This window comes from Suillus fuscotomentosus (assembly GCF_016647785.1).
Source record: "Suillus fuscotomentosus strain FC203 chromosome Unknown F5891scaffold_51, whole genome shotgun sequence".
NCBI classification, from domain to species: Eukaryota; Fungi; Basidiomycota; class Agaricomycetes; order Boletales; family Suillaceae; genus Suillus; species Suillus fuscotomentosus.
In genome coordinates, this window is record NW_024539563.1 from 188471 (window position 1) to 207922 (window position 19452).

At 48.0% G+C, this 19452-nt stretch overlaps 7 protein-coding genes and 1 non-coding gene across 8 annotated transcripts; 4 read left to right on the plus strand and 4 right to left on the minus strand.

Annotated features, from left to right (window-relative positions):
- Window positions 1-127: 127 nt before the first annotated feature.
- Window positions 128-385, plus strand: F5891DRAFT_900190 (uncharacterized protein; the record flags this gene model as incomplete). Its single annotated transcript, XM_041373449.1, has 1 exon — window positions 128-385. A coding segment is annotated over one exon (258 nt), but the record flags the coding sequence as incomplete, so codon positions are not given.
- A 234-nt stretch (window positions 386-619) lies between these two features.
- F5891DRAFT_1280378 (major facilitator superfamily domain-containing protein) lies at window positions 620-3378 on the plus strand (the record flags this gene model as incomplete). Its single annotated transcript, XM_041370410.1, has 16 exons — window positions 620-702; window positions 763-1258; window positions 1311-1455; window positions 1503-1531; window positions 1578-1615; window positions 1668-1743; window positions 1799-1929; window positions 1991-2012; window positions 2071-2094; window positions 2142-2172; window positions 2225-2243; window positions 2296-2339; window positions 2391-2983; window positions 3037-3117; window positions 3177-3314; window positions 3366-3378. The coding sequence occupies exons 2-16, from the start codon at window positions 1110-1112 to the stop codon at window positions 3376-3378; spliced, it is 1533 nt and encodes a 510-aa protein (XP_041222458.1). The 5' UTR covers window positions 620-702; window positions 763-1109.
- Window positions 3379-5725: 2347 nt separating this feature from the next.
- F5891DRAFT_568048 (major facilitator superfamily domain-containing protein) lies at window positions 5726-8584 on the plus strand. The gene is made up of 17 exons (XM_041372305.1): window positions 5726-6099; window positions 6158-6174; window positions 6228-6307; window positions 6355-6383; window positions 6432-6469; window positions 6519-6594; window positions 6650-6780; window positions 6843-6864; window positions 6923-6946; window positions 6994-7024; window positions 7078-7096; window positions 7151-7194; window positions 7246-7406; window positions 7459-7842; window positions 7896-7976; window positions 8036-8173; window positions 8227-8584. The coding sequence occupies exons 1-17, from the start codon at window positions 5933-5935 to the stop codon at window positions 8237-8239; spliced, it is 1455 nt and encodes a 484-aa protein (XP_041222459.1). The 5' UTR covers window positions 5726-5932; the 3' UTR covers window positions 8240-8584.
- Window positions 8585-9062: 478 nt separating this feature from the next.
- F5891DRAFT_957984 (major facilitator superfamily domain-containing protein) lies at window positions 9063-11300 on the plus strand (the record flags this gene model as incomplete). Its single annotated transcript, XM_041375525.1, has 16 exons — window positions 9063-9223; window positions 9282-9298; window positions 9352-9431; window positions 9479-9507; window positions 9556-9593; window positions 9643-9718; window positions 9774-9904; window positions 9966-9987; window positions 10046-10069; window positions 10117-10147; window positions 10201-10219; window positions 10274-10317; window positions 10369-10529; window positions 10582-10965; window positions 11019-11099; window positions 11159-11300. 16 exons carry the CDS (start codon window positions 9063-9065, stop codon window positions 11298-11300), a joined length of 1440 nt encoding a protein of 479 aa, XP_041222460.1.
- A 1413-nt stretch (window positions 11301-12713) lies between these two features.
- F5891DRAFT_t94 lies at window positions 12714-12799 on the minus strand. Its single transcript has one exon. It is a non-coding gene; the product is annotated as a tRNA-Trp (tRNA).
- Window positions 12800-12857: 58 nt separating this feature from the next.
- On the minus strand, window positions 12858-14983 carry F5891DRAFT_1051478 (uncharacterized protein). Its single transcript, XM_041362496.1, has 3 exons — window positions 14610-14983; window positions 14486-14553; window positions 12858-14424 (listed from the first exon to the last, which is right to left on the minus strand). Exons 1-3 carry the CDS (start codon window positions 14742-14744, stop codon window positions 12903-12905), a joined length of 1725 nt encoding a protein of 574 aa, XP_041222461.1. The 5' UTR covers window positions 14745-14983; the 3' UTR covers window positions 12858-12902.
- Window positions 14984-15017: 34 nt separating this feature from the next.
- On the minus strand, window positions 15018-16336 carry F5891DRAFT_1051480 (uncharacterized protein). The gene has a single exon (XM_041362497.1). It carries the CDS (start codon window positions 15942-15944, stop codon window positions 15186-15188), a length of 759 nt encoding a protein of 252 aa, XP_041222462.1. The 5' UTR covers window positions 15945-16336; the 3' UTR covers window positions 15018-15185.
- Window positions 16337-17490: 1154 nt separating this feature from the next.
- F5891DRAFT_1051483 (uncharacterized protein) lies at window positions 17491-19311 on the minus strand. The gene is made up of 2 exons (XM_041362498.1): window positions 18987-19311; window positions 17491-18938 (listed from the first exon to the last, which is right to left on the minus strand). Exons 1-2 carry the CDS (start codon window positions 19240-19242, stop codon window positions 17665-17667), a joined length of 1530 nt encoding a protein of 509 aa, XP_041222463.1. The 5' UTR covers window positions 19243-19311; the 3' UTR covers window positions 17491-17664.
- Between the last annotated feature and the right edge of the window lie 141 nt (window positions 19312-19452).

Sequence of the window (19452 nt, forward strand, 5' to 3'; positions counted from 1 at the left end):
AGGTATGTGATACTATATTTCTGTCCATAATTCACAAGCTTAACATGTATCACACCAGAAGAAAGAACATACATTTCCGCTTCTATTTCGCGTCGCTATGGATGTCCTGCCTGCTCAAGCTTCATCTGTACCTTCCGAGCGCATATTTTCATCCAGCAAAGAGACCTACACTCTACGGCGCAGCAACTTATCTCCGGCCACACTCGAAGCGTTACAGGTCCTTAAGTTCGTTTACAAGCAAGATTGCCTCAAATTTACGGAGGACTTGGTGGCTGATGAGCGGGACTACACAATATCTGGACCTGTGACTCCCAGAGCAATTGACGAGTTGATGGCTGCCGGGAATCTTCGCAAGCTTGACGAGTTGCTCCAGAATGCGAGAGACATTGATTATAATTGATATCAAGTTGCTGGTCGTGTAGTAACTTGTAAATAATCATCGCTCAACATCGTTGTGGGCACGCAAAATCTCTACCTTCTCATTGGTTGGACTATTGGTCCGTATAACTCCGAACTCGTTTCCAAATCGTTTCAATTCGTTAGTCCAATCTGTGTCGATTTACCACAAATTTCCACCTCGATTCGATTCGATTCGCCTCGGCGGCAACACTATTGCGAAGCATTGGATCATCCTGAGCCTTAGTATTGCACGTGATTGGCCGTGACGCGTCGCGTGCGTCGTTTGGACATGTTGTTCTGTGTGTGGGTCCTAATATAAATATATCTCACTATGCATCTTATCTCTTTAATTACATACCCTAGTGTCCAGGAACACACCGATCAAAAGATTCAAAACTATTCTTCACTAGGTTAGAGTGTTCCACAGCGCTCTAGATTCCCTTTCAAATGCACTCCCAGAGATGTTGGGGGACGCTCTGTGCCTCGAACAAAAGCAGGCATGCAGTGCTATACTACTACCTTGTATCACCGCACTCGATCGGCCTCATCCATATGAATTTTCCTATGCAGGGTATCGGTTTAAGTTCAAGGGTTGGTGACTGACGGGCCTGACCTGCCTTCACACTGTCGGCACTAACTTAAATACTCGCTGTCTCTGGACGATCATATGGCAGTCTCCCCTTTCAAACCACACCATCACCTAGGACACCATGAGCTCGTTGCGCAACGATAGCATCGAATCCAAATCTGAAAAGCAGATTGTCTTGAATCCGAGCCCGAGAGAACGAGCGCGCATTCTGCGCAAAATCGATTGGCACCTATTACCTCTAGTGACGGTATTTTACCTCTTCTCGTACTTGTGAGTATGCTTGTACTGTCTGATATCATCCCACATTACACGCTACCTTCAGAGACCGGGCCATTATTGGTATCTACCTTATACTTCTTGTTGATCACCCGCTAAGATCATCATCAGGATATGCGAAGGTTGGTGGCATGGCCACAAACCTTCACTTGACCGGTTTCAGGTACAACATTGCTGCAGCCGTCTTTTTTGTGCGTCTTGTACCACGCACGTTCCATTAGATGCTGAATTACTCTAGATCCCGCACGGCTTTGCTGAGGTCCCCTCGTACGTGCAACAACAAGAGTAGCAAATCTGTACTCAGTGTCTGTAGGAATATCGCACTCAAGTTATTAAGGCCATCGCGCTGGAGTTCGTTTACCTCTGCTTTGTTTTTTTGTTTTGCCACCTAATATTGATCCAGTACCGTCTATCATGGTCGCGTGGGGTATTGTATCGACCCTTATGTGTCTCGTCAGATCATACCAATCTCTCGTTGTGTACGTGGAGTGTATTTGCATAGTGGAGATAGACACCATACCATCTCAACCACAGAGCTCGAGTGTTCCTCGGTTTGACCGAAGCTGGACTATTTCCCGGAGTGAATTACTACATCTGCCTTTGGTATCCGCGTTCTGAACGGTCCAAACGCATTGCCATATTCTTCTCCTCAGCATCAGTCGCAGGTATGCAATATTCTGATATGCGTTGCAGTTTATCTTTGCTTAAACTTCTCTTCCATTGTAGGCGCCTTTAGTGGGCTCCTTGCGTAAGTCGCTTTGTTTTCCCATCGTCTTGACATTGACCCTCATGTTCCATGAATACAGGTATGGTATAGAACGGATGGAAGGGTAAGCAAGTTGCTTACCTTGTCGACCGTCACTGATGCGCCTATCAGAGTTGGAGGACTACATGGCTGGCAATGGATTGTATGTTTGCGTGTTTTAAAACCGAGTCTTGATTGATTGTATTGTCTGTTAGTTCTGCTTGGAAGGCACTGGTCAGTCTTGCCAGTCTGATATATTTTGGATGTCATCTTAGACTTCAACCAGCCACTGTTCTCGTCGCAACTCTCTCTTTTTTCTTCATGCATGATGTGAGTTGGCGATTATGCTTGATGTTTCGCATGCTGATTTAGACTACTTAGTATCCTGAAACGGCCAAATTTTTGACCGAATCAGAGAGATCATACATCATAGATGTGCTGAAACAGGATTCTAATAATCTTTCCTCTCGCTTCGACACTCAATTCGTTTGGCAAGCTATAAAAGATTACAAGACTTACGTTCTGATTCTCGTTCATATAGGGTACCCAGTCCTCCTGTTCATCTCGCGTGCTTTATCTGAGCTGATGATCAGGTTACTCGTCCCTGGTTTTGCCATCTCCCTCTTTACGCCAACCATCATCAACGAGCTTGGCTACTCTGCTGCGCATGCCCAGCTACTCTCAGTCCCGCCATTTGCTGCTGGCTGTATTGCAACAATCATAGTTGGCATCTATTCTGACAAGCACAATCTTCGTGGCCCGTACATCATTGGCGGCGCGCTTGTTTCTCTTGTGGGATACATCTTGCTATATTGCAGCGTACGAGCGGGCCCGTCGTATGTGGGAGTTTGTCTAGCCGCTACGGGATATTATCCAACCATCCCGATTATTATGGCTTGGACAGGCTCTAATGCAGGAGGCGACTTAAAGCGTGGAGTTGTACTAGCAATGGTTGGTTTCAGTAATCTCGGAGGGTACGTTATGTTATCCTAAATATACGATGACCATCCGCTCATACTAATCTCAGTATCTGCTCGTCTTTCATTTATATTGATCCACCACGTTTCCACCTTGGTCATGGCACCATCATGGGATTTCTTTCTCTTGCGTATGTCTCGTTAATCTTCCGAACTGGAACTGCAACATGATAACATGAATTTGTAACAGAATCATCACGAGTCTTTTTGCTATGTGGGACTATAATCGGCTGAACAAAAAGAAAGAAGCCCAGTGTCTGGCGGAAAACATTGGCGACGATAGAGAATATGAATTTGAGGATATGGGCGATACCAGTCCGCTTTTCAGGTGAGTTCCATAACTCATTCGCAATGCTACTTTGACTGATGAATGTGCAAGATACACCATATGAGATATACAGCTAATTTAAGCTGTCCTTTATAAGCGTTGTTTGTTGCTATGTCGCATCTGTGATACTACTGGCATGATGCAATATTACAAAATGTTTGCCAATGTCAGTTGATTCTTTGCAAAGTAGGCCCATCGATTCGAGGGCAATAAGTGAGGTGAAGGTAATATGCAGGGAATAGACGCCTAGAATAAATGAATTGATAGTACTGCTGCTGAAGGACTCCTCGAAGTTATATTGAGTACGCCGTAGTATCGCCTGATACAATGTCAAGTCAAGCGCTCACACTAATCGGGTGCTTCGTGCTTCGTGCGCGGTGCTAAGCGGTTGTCGTGCTTCTTTTCCAGAAAGTACCTGGTGGATAAGACACGAGAATACTTCATGAGCACAGCTCCAGCACCGGACGCTCATCTCACCATCGTTTGAATTGGTCACGGTTGCAGGAATCATAAGTAGTTGATTCTAGGCGGAGGCAGAACACGAAAGAGTAATTCATACTGCAACGATCGATCAGTCCCGCTTTCCCTAAATAATCATCCAATCAGGTCAACTTGAACTAAGGCATCTGCGATGTTGAAACCGAGGAGTCTTACAATGTGTCTCCAAGCTTCACTAGGGATTTAATCACTTGTTCGTGTCAATCTGGATCTATTGCCCGCCAGCAGCTAGGTTACGACAGTTGCTTCAATTAATCAGTGGGAATAATGGCAATTCTGAGAGCTATCTGTGCACCATGTTGTCTCCAGTGACCATGCATCCAATCATCCCAGGTTAACCGTCATTCCGACCAAATAACATCGCCTTTATAAGCAAGGTGATCATGATGGCGTCTGGGTCCGGAGCCTTCTGCAGCTGAATGATCTCAACGACGTCGAGAGGCGACGGCGATAAAACATGTGCTCAGACTAGTTTGTTTGGTCATGTAAGCAGGATTACGAGAAGACAACCTCACAGTAATGACTCAGAAGGGCAGGAGCTCCGAGTGCTTTCGACATCGGAGGCAAGGAGTGGATGATGCATGGGCCGGGCCTTTAGCGTATATGTCGCGTACGGTTATCTGGAAGCAGCAGATATTTGATCTTGAGCATCTGGCCGAGATCGACTAGACTGGACGAAAACAGGTTTGTACCCCCATAACCATGGTGTCCACGACAAACGTGCTCACTGAGCAATTGGAAGGCGCGGAAGTGTGGAAGGTCCCGGTCTTCGAGAGCCGTAGTATGAGTCTGATTCGGGTCGCTTATCAAATTTCTCACTACAACCTTAACCTTAAACGTGATATAGCTTTCGGTGGATTCCGCGATGGCACCCACCGACTACAAAGCCGCTTATCTTCTTCTGATATCTGCTTCCATGAATCTTAAGTGTTCTACTTGCAATGGTTCAGACTTACGCTCCCCCTGGAGGACCCCTGCGCCCAGCATGACATGAATCATTACTGCCACCGATGCAAATAGTGTGACTTTTTCTCAACTTTGGCCAAGACCGGGACCCTGTCATCCTGGTTTTTGGCTATCATTGATCGCCGCGACAGGCCGGTTTTGCAAAACGTACAGCCTGATCGTGGATATGCTGTGGGGGAGCTACAACCTGGGTATATGTTCTTTCGAGGACATCCTGCAGTTCATGCAATACACAACACCCTGTTCGGAGGCTAGCGTACATCGCGCGAATGCAAATGACGTAACGGATATCGATAATAGATTGGTGACTTGATGGACTGCTGGCCAGGATTCCGGGAAGCTGACATCTCGGGGTTCAGTGGAATCATAAAGCAGTAAGGACAGTAACCATCGAGTTACGTCTCGACTGACAAACGCGCAGTTAATTCTGGAGGTAAAGGAAGGACCTGGACAGCAGACCAAGCACCATGTAACTCTGTCATGGAAGGCAATAATATTATTCTCGCTCAAATGTTTGTAATGTGCGTAGTGATCTCATTGAAACGAATATAAGTTAGATCAAATGAAGTGGTGGTTTACAGCTGTTTGCAAAAAGGTTGACAGTAAGAACAAACAAATAAATAAATAATAGTGTTGTACATACAGACCATCATGCATCATGTATCGGAAACTTGTTTCAAGAGTCATGAAACAAGGAATGATGTTCTTAACCTGGCCACGTCAACGATGTCATAAAAGTACGCCCATTACCTCAGGTGTCCGCTGAGGCTCAATAGGCTAACGTCACATCAATCAAAAGATTCAAAACTAGGCCTCATTAAGTCAGAGCGTTCCACAACGTTCTAGATTTCCTTTTGAAATGTGCTTCCAGAGACGTCGTGGGCTAAGCCCTAACAAAAGTAGAGGTGCTGTGCCATACTACTACCACCTATCACCGCATTTGATCGGTCTCATCCATATAAATTTATCCTACGCGCCTGGGGTATTGGGTCAAAGGTTGGTTACTCGCAGGCTTGACCTGTCTCCACACCGTCGGCATCAACAACCGCTCAGAACATATCTGATATCATCATCATACTCTGTCTTTGGACGATCGTAACCCACTCATCCAATCAGTCTCTTCCGGATTCAACCATACTATCACCTAGGACACCATGAGCTCCTTGCACAACAATAGCATTGAGTCCAATTCCGAAAAGCAGATTGTTTTGAATCTGAGCCCGAGCCCGAGCCTGAGCCCGAGAGACCGAGCGCGCATTCTGCGCAAAATTGATTGGCATCTATTACCTTTCGTGACTGTATTTTACCTTCTCTCGTTCTTGTGAGTATGCCTTAAGTTGTACTGTCTGATGTTGCTACACATTAATTGCTGCCTTCAGGGACCGGGCCAATGTTGGTAAGTTATCTACCGCATACTTCCTATTGATCATCAGCTGAGACTATTACCAGGAAATGCGAAGGTCGCCGGCATGGCCACAGACCTGAAGTTGACCGGCTTCAGGTACAACATCGCTGCAGCCGTCTTTTTTGTGCGTCTTGTATCACGCACGTTCCATTAAATGCTGAGTTACTCTAGATCCCGTACAGCTTTGCTGAGGTCCCGTCGTATGTACAACATTAAGAGCAGCGATTCTGTACTCAGTGTCTGCGTAGGAACATAGCACTCAAGCTATTCAGGCCATCACGCTGGAGTACGTTTGCCCCTGCCTTGTGTTTTCTCCCCAGCTGATATCGATCCAGTACCGTCTATCATGGTCGTGTGGGGTGTTGTAATGACCCTTATGTGTCTTGTCAGATCATATCAATCTCTCGTTGTGTACGTGGGGTATATTTGCATAGTGGAGGCAGACACCATAACAACCTGATGCCAGAGCTCGAACGTTCCTCGGTTTCGCAGAAGCAGGATTAGCTCCTGGAGTGAATTACTACATCTGCCTTTGGTATCCGCGTTCTGAACGATCCAAACGCATTGCCATATTCTTTTCCTCAGCATCACTCGCAGGTATGCAATATTCTGATATGCGTTGAAATCTATTTTCGTTTTAAACTTCCGTTCCACTGTAGGCGCCTTCGGTGGGCTCCTAGCGTAAGTCGCTTTGTTTTCCCATCGTCTTGACATTGATCCTCGTGTTCCATGAATACAGGTATGGTATAGAGCGCATGGAAGGGTAAGCAACTTGCTTACCTTGTCGGCCGTCACTGATCCGCCTATCAGAGTCGGAGGATTGCATGGTTGGCAATGGATTGTATGTCTACGTGTTTTAAAACAGAGATTTTACTCAATTATGTTTTCCACTAGTTCTGCTTGGAAGGCATTGGTCAGTCGTGCCAGATCTGAGGTATTCCCAATGCTCATGTTAGACTTCAACCAGCCACTGTCCTCGTCGCAATCCCCTCTTTTTTCTACATGCATGATGTGAGTTCGTGATTATGCCGAGCCTTTCCCATGCTGATTTAGACCACCCAGTATCCTGAAACGGCCAAATTTTTGACCGAATCAGAGAGATCATACATCATAGATGTGCTCAAACAGGATTCCAATAAACTTTCCTCTCGCTTCGACACTCGATTCATCTGGCAAGCCATAAAAGATTACAAGACCTACGTCCAAAGTCTCATTTATTTAGGGTACTCAGTTTCCTCCTGTCATATCGCGTGCTTCATCTGAATCAATCATCAGGTTGCTCGTCCCTGGTTATGCCATTGCCCTATTCTCGCCAACCATCATCAACGAGCTTGGCTACTCTGCTGCGAATGCCCAGCTACTCTCCGTCCCGCCATTTGCTGCTGGCTGTATTGGAACAATCATATTTGGCATCTATTCTGACAAGCACAATCTTCGTGGTCCGTACATCATTGGTGGCGCGCTTGTTTCTCTTGTGGGATACATCTTGCTATATTGCAGCGTACGAGCGGGCCCCTCGTACGTGGGAGCTTGTCTGGCTGCTGCTGGAGTTTATCCAACCGTCGCGGTTGCTCTGGCTTGGGCAGGCTCTAGTGCAGGAGGCGATTTAAAACGTGGAGTTGTAATAGCAATGGTCATTGGTCTTGGTAATTTCGGAGGGTACGTCACGTTATCCCAAATATGCGACGTCCATCCGCTCATACTAGTCTCAGTATTTGCTCCTCCTTCATTTACATTGATCCGCCACGCTTCCACATCGGGCACGGTACGATCATGGGATTCCTTTCTCTCGCGTATGTCCCATCAGTCTTCCGAACCGGAACTGTAGCATGATAACATGAATTTGCGGCAGGATCATAATGAGTCTCTTTGCTATGTGGGACTATAATCGGCTGAACAAAAAGAAAGAAGCCCAGTGCGAGGCGGAAAACATTAGCGATGATAGAGGATATGAATTTGAGGATATGGGCGATGACAGTCCCCTTTTTAGGTGAGTTCTCTTTGAGTCCTCCGCAATGCTGCCTTGAGTAATGAATATCCAAGGTACACCATATGAGATCACAGCTAAATCGAGCTGCCCCTTTGAAGTGCTCTTTGATTGCACCGCGCGAACGCAAATGACGTAACGGATATCGATACCAGATTGGTGACTTGATGGACTGCCAGGATTCCAGGAAGCTGACATCTCGGGGTTCGGTGGAGTTATAAAGCAGTGAAGACAGTAACCATCGAGTTACGTCTCGACTGACAAACGCATAGGTAATTCTGGAGGTAAAGGAAGGACTCGGACAGCAGGCCAAGGACCATGTGATTCTGTCATGGAGGACAATACTATCGCTCAAATGTTTGTAATGTGTCCATAGTGATCTCATTAAAACGAATATAAGTTAGATAAAATGAAGTGGCGTGTGGACTCGTCTCTGAAACAAGCAGAAGGTCACTGAAACCGCCCTTCCGGCGCACAACAGTGTGGCGTCACTGCAGCTGTGTTGATTGTGCAGAGTCTACAAGGCATGTGACCAGATTAGATGAGATCTTGTCATATCTACCCTATTATCTATCTACCCTGTTGTTATTGGTATGTAGTTCTATGAAGTCACTGCTGCATATGATTTCGCCCCTACTTAGTAACAGGTATGGTATGTTATAATCGTTACTAATATGTACCATACATGGTGTTACCCAGGTGACTGAGGTTCAATAGGCTAACGTCACATCAAGTCTCATTAAGTTAGAGCGTTCCACAGCGCTCTAGATTCCCTTTTTAAATGTACTTCCAGAGACGTCGTGGGCTAAGCCCTTAGCCCTAACAAAAGTAGAGGTGCTGTGCCATACTACTGCCACGGTCTCATCCATATAAATTTATCCTACGCGACACCATGGGCTCCTTGCACAACAATAGCATTGAGTCCAATTCCGAAAAGCAGATTGTCTTGAATCTGAGCCCGAGCCTGAGCTCGAGAGAACGAGCGCGCATTCTGCGCAAAATTGATTGGCATCTATTACCTTTCGTGACTGTATTTTACCTTCTCTCGTTCTTGTGAGTATGCTTTAAGTTGTACTGTCTGATGTTGCTACACATTAATTGCTGCCTTCAGGGACCGGGCCAACGTTGGTAAGTTATCTACCGCATACTTCCTATTGATCATCAGCTGAGACTATTACCAGGAAATGCGAAGGTCGCCGGCATGGCCACAGACCTGAAGTTGACCGGCTTCAGGTACAACATCGCTGCAGCCGTCTTTTTTGTGCGTCTTGTATCACGCACGTTGCGTTAAATGCTGAGTTACTCTAGATTCCGTACAGCTTTGCTGAGGTCCCATCGTATGTACAACATTAAGAGCAGCGATTCTGTACTCAGTGTCTGCGTAGGAACATAGCAATCAAGCTATTCAGGCCATCGCGCTGGAGTACGTTTACCCCTGCCTTGTGTTTTCTCCCTAGCTGATATCGATCCAGTACCGTCTATCATGGTCGTGTGGGGTGTTGTAATGACCCTTATGTGTCTTGTCAGATCATATCAATCTCTCGTTGTGTACGTGGGGTATATTTGCATATTGAAAATAGACACCATGACATCTCAACGACAGAGCTCGAGTGTTCCTAGGTTTGACCGAAGCAGGACTATTTCCTGGAGTGAATTACTACATCTGCCTTTGGTATCCGCGTTCTGAACGGTCGAAACGCATTGCCATATTCTTCTCCTCAGCATCACTCGCAGGTATGCAATATTCTGATATGCGTTGAAATCTATCTTTGTTTAAACTTCTGTTCCATTGTAGGCGCCTTCGGTGGGCTTCTTGCGTAAGTCGCTTTGTTTCCCGATCAACTTGACATTGACCCTCATGTTTCACGAATACAGGTATGGTATAGAGCGGATGGAAGGGTAAGCAAGTTGCTTACCTTGTCGGCCCTCACTGATGCGCCTATCAGGGTCGGAGGATTGCATGGTTGGCAATGGATTGTATGTCTACGTGTTTGAAAACAGAGATTTTACTCAATTATGTTTTCCACTAGTTCTGCTTGGAAGGCATTGGTCAGTCGTGCCAGATCTGAGGTATTCCTAATGCTCATGTTAGACTTCAACCAGCCACTGTCCTCGTTGCGATTCTCTCTTTTTTCTACATGCATGACGTGAGTTCGCGATCATGCCGAGCCTTTCCCATGCTGATTTAGACCACCCAGTATCCTGAAACGGCCAAATTTTTGACCGAATCAGAGAGATCATACATCATAGATGTGCTCAAACAGGATTCTAATAATCTTTCCTCTCGCTTCGACACTCGATTCATCTGGCAAGCCATAAAAGATTACAAGACCTACGTCCAAATTCTCATTAATATAGGGTATTTAGTCTCCTCCTGTCATATCGCTTGCTTCATCTGAGCTGATCATCAGGTTGCTCGTCCCTGGTTATGCCATTGCCCTATTCTCGCCAACCATCATCAACGAGCTTGGCTACTCTGCTGCGAATGCCCAGCTACTCTCCGTCCCACCATTTGCTGCTGGCTGTATTGGAACAATCATAGTTGGCATCTATTCTGACAAGCACACTCTTCGTGGTCCGTACATCATTGGTGGCGCGCTTGTTTCTCTTGTGGGATACATCTTGCTATATTGCAGCGTACGAGCGGGCCCCTCGTACGTGGGAGCTTGTCTGGCTGCTGCTGGAGTTTATCCAACCATCGCGATTGTTCTGGCTTGGGCAGGCTCTAGTGCAGGAGGCGATTTAAAACGTGGAGTTGTAATAGCAATGGTCATTGGTCTTAGTAATCTCGGAGGGTACGTCGTGTTATCCTAAATATGCGACGTTCATCCGCTCATACTAGTCTCAGTATTTGCTCCTCCTTCATTTACATTGATCCGCCACGCTTCCACATCGGGCACGGCACGATCATTGGATTCCTCTCTCTTTCGTATGTCCCATCAGTCCTCCTAACCGGAACTGTAGCATGATAACATGAATTTGTAACAGGATCGTAATGAGTCTCTTTGCTATGTGGAACTATAATCGGTTGAACAAAAAGAAAGAAGCGCAGTGCCTGGCGGAAAACATTAGCGATGATAGAGGATATGAATTCGAGGATATGGGCGATGACAGTCCCCTTTTTAGGTGAGTTCTCTTTGAGTCCTCCGCAATGCTGCCTTGAGTAATGAATATCCAAGGTACACCATATGAGATCACAGCTAAATCGAGCTGCCCCTTTGAAGTGCTCTTTAATTGCACAAGTCAGCTTTGAGAATAACCAATACCTACGTCCCATTTGTGGTAGTAACAGCATGATGGAATATCATGGAGACTTGGCAGTGTGCGTTGATTGTTCGCAAACCAGGCACATCAATATAAGATGCGCCCTAAAGCGCGGATCTCATCTCAACCAAATGACCAACGAAACAAACGTGCTCAAGGTGAGCACCGGAGCTGCCGCTCTATCTAAAATCCGATGTTCAATCCATTCAACAGCGTCAAAAGGGGACCGAGAAACGCGAGAACCTGCAGATCGGTCACAGGTGTGAACTGGTAGGACAATTTCCGGCGAGCTGCAAGTGAGTTGAATATCATACTTAGGTACCCGTCCGTTCTATCTCAGACACCGGCGATAAGCAACCTCGTGGGTCAATTTACTACCAGAAGATACAACGAACCCTTCACGGTTCGCAACGAGATAGCAACATATAATTAGGCGAACGGCGTTTCGAACGAGAATGTACCAAAGGAACTTCTGTCGCAGGTTCCTGCAGACGATAACGGTTAATCAAAGTTTATGAAAGACATTTAGGGGATGTTTTGATGAAGCAAACCATGGCAGGCGGGTACACTCGATTTAGTTTGCAAGATATTCTTCCGATATTCTTCAGCCATTAATTACTTTCACAGCTCACTCACTGGCAGTACCAGGGTTTCGATGAGTCGAAGAAACGAGCAGATATCGAAGTATGAACGACGACCGGGACGACGGGATACAAGCAGCGTGTTTGGGAACGTCAATCGACCGTCACACAACGTTGGCGGCGATGAGCCATCGAAGCAAAACCTAACCTTGGTCATGGCAGTAGGCTTTGGAGTAGTATGCATGCAACCACTTCTCTTTTGTGTGTATAGAGGCATTCTGCACATGCATCCTTGGGAATGTATCTACGTGGTTGATGATAACAAGAACCGTATCCCTTAACCAGGCGGCAGAACATTATTACATTTCATTGACAAGAATGACCGCTCACTCAGCACCACTGGGGGGCCCGAGGGTTGTTTGGGTCGAATAAAGCAAGCTTGAAGGAGATATTAGGAAAGTGGCGAGGACCACGATGATTAACGCATAACTCTGGTGCTGGGTGACGATACAGTCAAGCGGGTTACCATCAACCTGCGAGGCGTCATATGAACACGGCTGAACCTCGGTTATGACACCAGGCTTTGCAACATAGCGCCTTCCCGTCATATATAAGCCCTTCTATGATGCAGGGCATTCATCTATGTATGTGGTATTAGATGTGACATGTAAAACCGATCGTCCTGACGCAAAAAAATGTGAACCCGACCCGGATTGAACGGATGACCTTGAGGATACAAGCCAAAGCTCTGGAATCTCACGCGCTACCACTGTGCCACGGGTCCATCCGTAGCCGCCCTGCTTCACGGGCACCAAAACTTATTCACTTAAATATTATTGGGATTCGTAAATATATACAGGTCAAGTCCAAAAGCGAATCATGCCCGACTACTTCCTCGTGAACAACGAAAATCGCCGCTTTGACCCCCGCGCACTGTCCCCGTCTAGCTTTACCATTGATGATGCAGGACTGCTCTGCAGGTCCTTGCGCTTCCGCATAAGAAACAGGAGCGAATGTGGCCGTGAGGGCAGCGCAGGGGGGCGCGTAGCCGTCGGCGTGCTCAAGCCTGAAGGCGTTGATGATCCAGAAGAAAGAGGGTGCAGCGTTGGCACGTGCGACCGGGGTGTAGAAGGCGCATTGAGTGATGTGTGGGACCACAGTGGATCCGGTTGGAACGGAGGGAGAGCGAATGAGGTATAAGGCCCTGTGTCCGATTCTTCCGATGGACGGGGTACTCCTGTTGCGGGCTCCTCCTCCCTCGGCTTTAAGGAGAGACTTCTCTCTGGAAGAGTAATATCGTGGTGAATGAGATCGAACCCCTCTAATAGGTTCACAGCGTACTCAGGCACGCAGACCGAGTCCGTGTCTAGTTCCGCAAGGATCTCCGTATGTGAGCGTGGCGAGGAACTTGCGTAAATAGTCGCCACGCCCCCCGAAGGCGCTTGTGGTGGCGCCTCCGATGGCACACGTGATGCATGTGATGCCCCATTTGAAGACGTCGATGCAATGGATAATGGGGGAGTCGATGGCCGTGTGGAAGTCATCACGTCATCAGTGAATTCATTAAATGGCAGCAAGCGAGATGAAGGGGTCGACGATTGCGACAAGGATGAATTTCGTTCCGCATTAGAAAGACCCATATTTTTAACTAGTGAGGAGGGTCTAGATGGCCCGCTTGCGACTCGTGGTATGCTGGAGCGCATAGGAGGAACACATGGCTCACCACCAATCGATTTTGGACGGGAATTCAGTGTTGTGAACCTCCGAGTGACGCTGGTCGACGGACGGAGTCGAAGGGGTGAAATGTCGCTCATGGTTATCCGGCGTGAGAAGGTGCAGTCGACGAAAAGAGGCCTGCACTTATGGTGGATGTGTAATGATGTCCTCGTGGGTGATCGTTCAAAAAATTTAGTGAGATTAGCCCGGCGCCTTGCCTCGTTGTCGAGGGGTGTAACTGGAAGATTCTCGTCAAACCTTCCTTGCTCCGGCACACCCCTTTTCAACTTGAGCGAAGCCAAATGCTGACTCAGTTGGCTAACCCCACGGTCTGCTTCAAACTGCCGTCGTTCCTCCATCCAACGATCTAATTGCAAGGCAACGTAGCTCTTAGGATCGACCTCTCTATCCGCGAGACACACCCTTAACTTGGCAGCACGGTCCCTGGATTCATTCGCACGTGTACTCAGCGCAGCAGTCGCCTTTTCCAAAGCAAGAATCTGAAGTTCTCGAGGCGACCGTTCTCTTGTGCAACTCTTGAGTGCATGCTCCAAGGCCTGTTCCGCTGTAGAGTAACGCCGTTGGCGACGTAAAGAGTCTGTAGGGGATCCACAGATAGAAGTAGCCCTGTTGGAGCGGCTAGGCTTCATAGTAGGTCCGGGCCTTCCACATGCACGGCTAGAATTAGGTGTGCTAAGCGTTGCAGCAATGTATTGTTCAGATGCGGTTTGTGCGCAACGTGAAAAACACGTACTAGTATACGTTAGCCGATATATCTGGAGAAATGGCGACCTTTGGTGCAACTGTGGTGTTGGTACGCTCCTGGGAGTGAAGGTGAAGTGAATCAAAAAGTTTTCGTTTAGTTGATCGTTACCTACACGCAAAGCATGTTTAGTGTCCATTATGGTATCAATGTCGATTCGCAGCGCGGGTAGATGTAAAAGATGGGTCTTGGACGGCTCCAATGCATCAAGGTGTTCGTCATTCTGATCAAAGATCTTTACTTCAATCATGATGGGGATATGCTGGGAAGTCGCAGGCTATGGTGATTGCATAAAAAGTAGAGGAAATAAAGTTGACTGAGGGCAAGTATATGAGAATTGACGGCCCTGAGGCTGTGCAAGTCGCCGTGACACAACCGTGTGCATTGGAATTGCTAGTACTTGGATTGATGATGGTACCAAGACGGAGTCTGACGGACTTGGAAGCTTTACGGAAAGCCAGTGAAAAACACCTTGGAAGCACACTCTCGTACTTATGAGAAGCTCTTACGGATAACAGGAACAATGGTCTTCATTATGATGATCGCCGCGATCGGATGGTTTCAATTATATTCGTGACGTGGTGTCACTCCAGATCACATGAATAAAAAAAACGACCACGTGCCGCTGTGGTGTGCAGGATGGATACATATATCGTGACATGATCTGTTCTTACAGCTGTTCGTACATACATCATGATCTGCCGAGCACTAGATCTCGCAAGCCCTTCCCGAGCTTCCTCACTCTACCCTTTATCCCTTTTCCGCGGTGACCTGTCTCCTTGAATAGGTAGTCCCCTGGCTCATCAGGTCCATCTTCCTTTCGCCACCTCGCTAAGTTCATCCGCATCTCCGTCTCGCCGCTTAATGAGAACCCAGAGTACACGTTCACAGGTATCGCTTGTCCAGGGAGAATCATCGACATAGGCCGTGAATCTCGGCCGAACTGCACTGGTACACGCTCCCCACAGTCAAGAGATCTCGTGCCGCGTGGTGCATAATCGTAATCAGATGGGATGGGGGAGGGCGTACGAGGGAGGGAGCTGGGAAGCCCAGGAGTACCAGGTCGAGACATGTTTTTCCGAATGACAGTATAATATGGCCGGCTAGGATGGCCGATTCGGACGGGAATTTCCGCACTCATAGCAGTCGAAGGCGCAGGAGAGGGTGCTGGTGCTACGTGCATTGTATGCGACGCGTGTGATTCAGCACGATCATCAAATGCGGGGGAAGACTGCTGTGATCTTGACCGACATGAGAGTGAGGACATGCGTTTGAGTGATGGCACGCCTTTCTTCCTCCGTAGCTTCGGGGAAGATTCTGACAATGATACGGCGGAGGAAAGAGCGCGAGCGTGAGAGACACAATCGGGGTATACATCGCCGCCAGCGGCGTGAGCTGCATCGATCAAAACGGAACTACCGTTCGAGTGTGAAGTCGTTCCTTGTATCATGAGTGATTTGTCGTGAAGAGTGCTGCGCGCATGCGCAGATGATGATGTTGCAAGAAAAAGAGCGGGTAGTTTTCGACGATGCCGTATCGACTGTTTCTTCACGGTTTCGTGTTTGTATAGTCCACCCAGAAGCTTCTGCTTCACGCTGGCGGGAGCCGTCGAACGGCACAATGGCTGCGCAGGAAGAATAAAACAAAAAGGGTCAGCAATACAACCCTGGTTCTACGGAGGTATCAAACGGCATGCAATATTTACCAAAATCGGTGTTGCTGTGGTGACGTCGTGAAGCACGCCGCCGCCATCTCCTTGGGAATCGACTTCATCGTTGTGAATATCATCCACACCTATCCGCACAACATCAGGCTTGCGTGAACATGCGAGCTCGCTGTCACACGAGTCCAATACTGCCGTAATTCCGGGTGCCTGAAGGTTTTCCATACAGAACATGAGGTCACCTTGAGGAGTCACAGGCCCAGCGCTCGAAATTGTGGAATCAGCCGAGACCCTCTTTGGCATGCACTTGACTCTCGTTCGCTCGCTCGAGCCTCTCAACTGAGAAGCAGTCTTAGATGGTGCAGTTATTCTTCGCGGTCTCGGCAACCTCTCCTCGAACTCTTTCTTCGCCACCGCGGAACTCCATGCACACCAGAGACACATAGGAATGAGCGTATTGGAAAAGCCACATCGTGCACAGACAAAGAGAGGCCGGTTCGGGCAGAGGTGCAACGAAGGTAGCGAATCGGATGCATGCAAGTGCTGATGAGCACATATCCGCGATGAGTGATCATGATCCTCATCGATATATGAATGCAACTCACGGGCTTATTTCGTTTCCATTCCCTACGAAGATAACGTCGCGGAGTTGCTGATGGGTCCATGCAAAGGGAATCGAGAGCCATGTAAAAGGTCGAGATATCGTCTCTAGTGCGATCTCGAATGTGCGCGGGAGCAAGCAGTGTATCTAAAACTCTAGAGCTCTACTTAAAAAACCAAGTCCACGAGGCCGACGTCTGAACAATCTGAGCAATTAGTCTGAATCACAAGCACGAGTGTGGCACGGAGAGGTTGCATTTATCAAGGCATCTATAAAGCAAGCACAGACATATCGGTCATGCGACTGAAACCGTGATCGCTGATCGTTCTAGAGCATGCGTTTGGAGCGTGCTTGACGGCCTTTCCGAGCGACATCGTGGCCTCCACCAAGCCTTCGGGAAGGCTCAACGCACAAAAGGCATGGAAGATCACGCATGTCTGACGTAATAATGCAAATACCAAACAGCCACTTGGCAAGACTAGGTCACCCCCTACTATGTAGTCAAGTTTTGGTAGTGAGTACGTGGTGTGAGAATTGGTAAATCCATCTGCATGTGGCTCAGTTGGTTGGTATTCTTCCATTGATGAGCCTCCAAAGTTGGTTCCAGAAAGTAGAAGAAGCGATACCCCTTAAAATTGGAAGTGCTTATCCGAACTCGTGGCGAAGCTTAATCCCACAAATGGTCTAAGACATGCACGTACCTGATACAAACATCCGAGGCGGGACAACCTGTACAGGTGAGAAAAAATATGCGATTTGATGAATGCGAATCCAAATTGTAATGCCGGACCTATGAGTGAGAAAATGGGCGTGTCATGGTATATAATTCGCTAATGCTATCGAGATGGAGTGAGCATCGACAGAAAAAGACATAGTTTAAACCCACAGCTAAGGAACGGCCTTGTATCATACAAAGACAGTGATAGCCCCTCTCTTCTCGTCCATGACCCACTGCCCGTCAATGAGCTGGCTCACATGAACGCGCCCACATCCGCCAACAGGACAAGTCCATTCATATTCAGCTTCTACATTGGAGACCTTAGCTCGACCTTTCCCATTGGCTTTAGCTTTAACAGATGGGCGAGGAGCACCTCTAGCTCGCGCGTGCGATGGGCCAGGACCGGTGGGTAACAGTCCAGAGGAGTGAGATGGAAGGGGGGGACGGGGACGCAGCCGTGAGCGAATGGAAGAGAATTCAGGTTCACAGAAGATGTTAAAGATATTGGGATCCGTCTCCTTGCCTTTGCCTTTCACAGAGCGGGTGAGGTAGGCACCAGGTAACTCGAGTTCATCTTCCTCCCTTGCTTTGCCTTTGCCTTTCACATCAGCAGTGTCCACCGAGTCCGGGACAACAGGAGGCATCGGCTTCATCAATTCCTCCACACATTTTCCGTCCAAAAGATGACCACATCTTAAACCCCACAATCTTCTCTTTGCTCGGTCCTCGGCAACGTCCGCAGCTCCCAGCATCAATGGGTCATGGCACCGAGGACAAGTAAGTATGGTCTCGCCAGAACGACTATTGCTTGAGCTGGAGGAACCGGGGCTATCGATGTCGATAACCGGTGTAGGTGTCATAGACGATGACTCGAAGTCATGTGTAAAACCAGATGCAGGCTTCACCGGATGGGTATACTCCGGTTTATAATCAGGTTCTGAAGGCCGCCCTGGGGCATGAGCGTTGAAAAGGCGGAGATCACCTCGCATCAGCCGGTCACCAGGCTCATCATTAAAATCTGCAGCTCGATAGTGACGAAAGCCATCATCATCATAGAGTTCGTCTTCCTCATGACCAAAGAAGTCTAAAGGGTTCCACTGCATGAACACATCCGCGGGAATGCCAAAGACTCGGCGGCGGCGCTCGTTATTGTGTGATCGTGCGGGGGTTTGCTCAAAAGCTGCTCTCGCGCGTTGAAGCAGTGCGCCGCCGAATCCCATCACAGGAACGTGGTGAGATGGTGCGGCGGGAGGTGCAGGTGCCGGAGGACGCTCGATGGGCTCAGGGGGAACCCTGATGTTCGTTTCAAATGGAAAGGGCTCGGCGTTGGGAATCACCAACCCGGGGGCGGTGGGAAATGGAGGCGGTCTTCTTCGCATAGGTATAAACCTACGCGGTATCTGCGGAACCGGTGGTATTGCAGCAATTTGGGGTGGAGGCGATGGTGAAAAAATGCGGGCTCCTAGCAATTGTTCAGAAAGACATGCTGAAATGCATGCGTAGGACTCACTGTGAGATCTGGGAGCAGGCCTGGCCCTGACGAATTGTATATCGTCATCATCGCTGTCGTTTATTATTATGACCTCTGGATCGATTGGCACAGAACGACCGCTCTCCGATACCCTTCTTCTCTGAGTAGGTGGTCTCGATCCGATCCGAGCTACCTCTTCCACATCGAAGAGGTCGACGTCAATGATTTCAGGAGATGCAGGACCCTGTTGCTCTGAAATAGCAGATATTGGACGTTCAACCTCTGTTAGGGACATCTGGAACAGCAATATTAAGAATCAGATGGACTTTGTCGTCGTTCTAGGTTAACGTTAAGCATTGGCGGCCACTGTCACAAAGCAAATATGAGTATTACATAAGCATGATGGGTGCACGGGCCACTGCCAAACAATTGCCAAATTGTGGCGGTGTATAAATTCTTCCTGTAGGTGATCTTCTTTTCTTCATCTGCCTCATGTCCTGTAAGT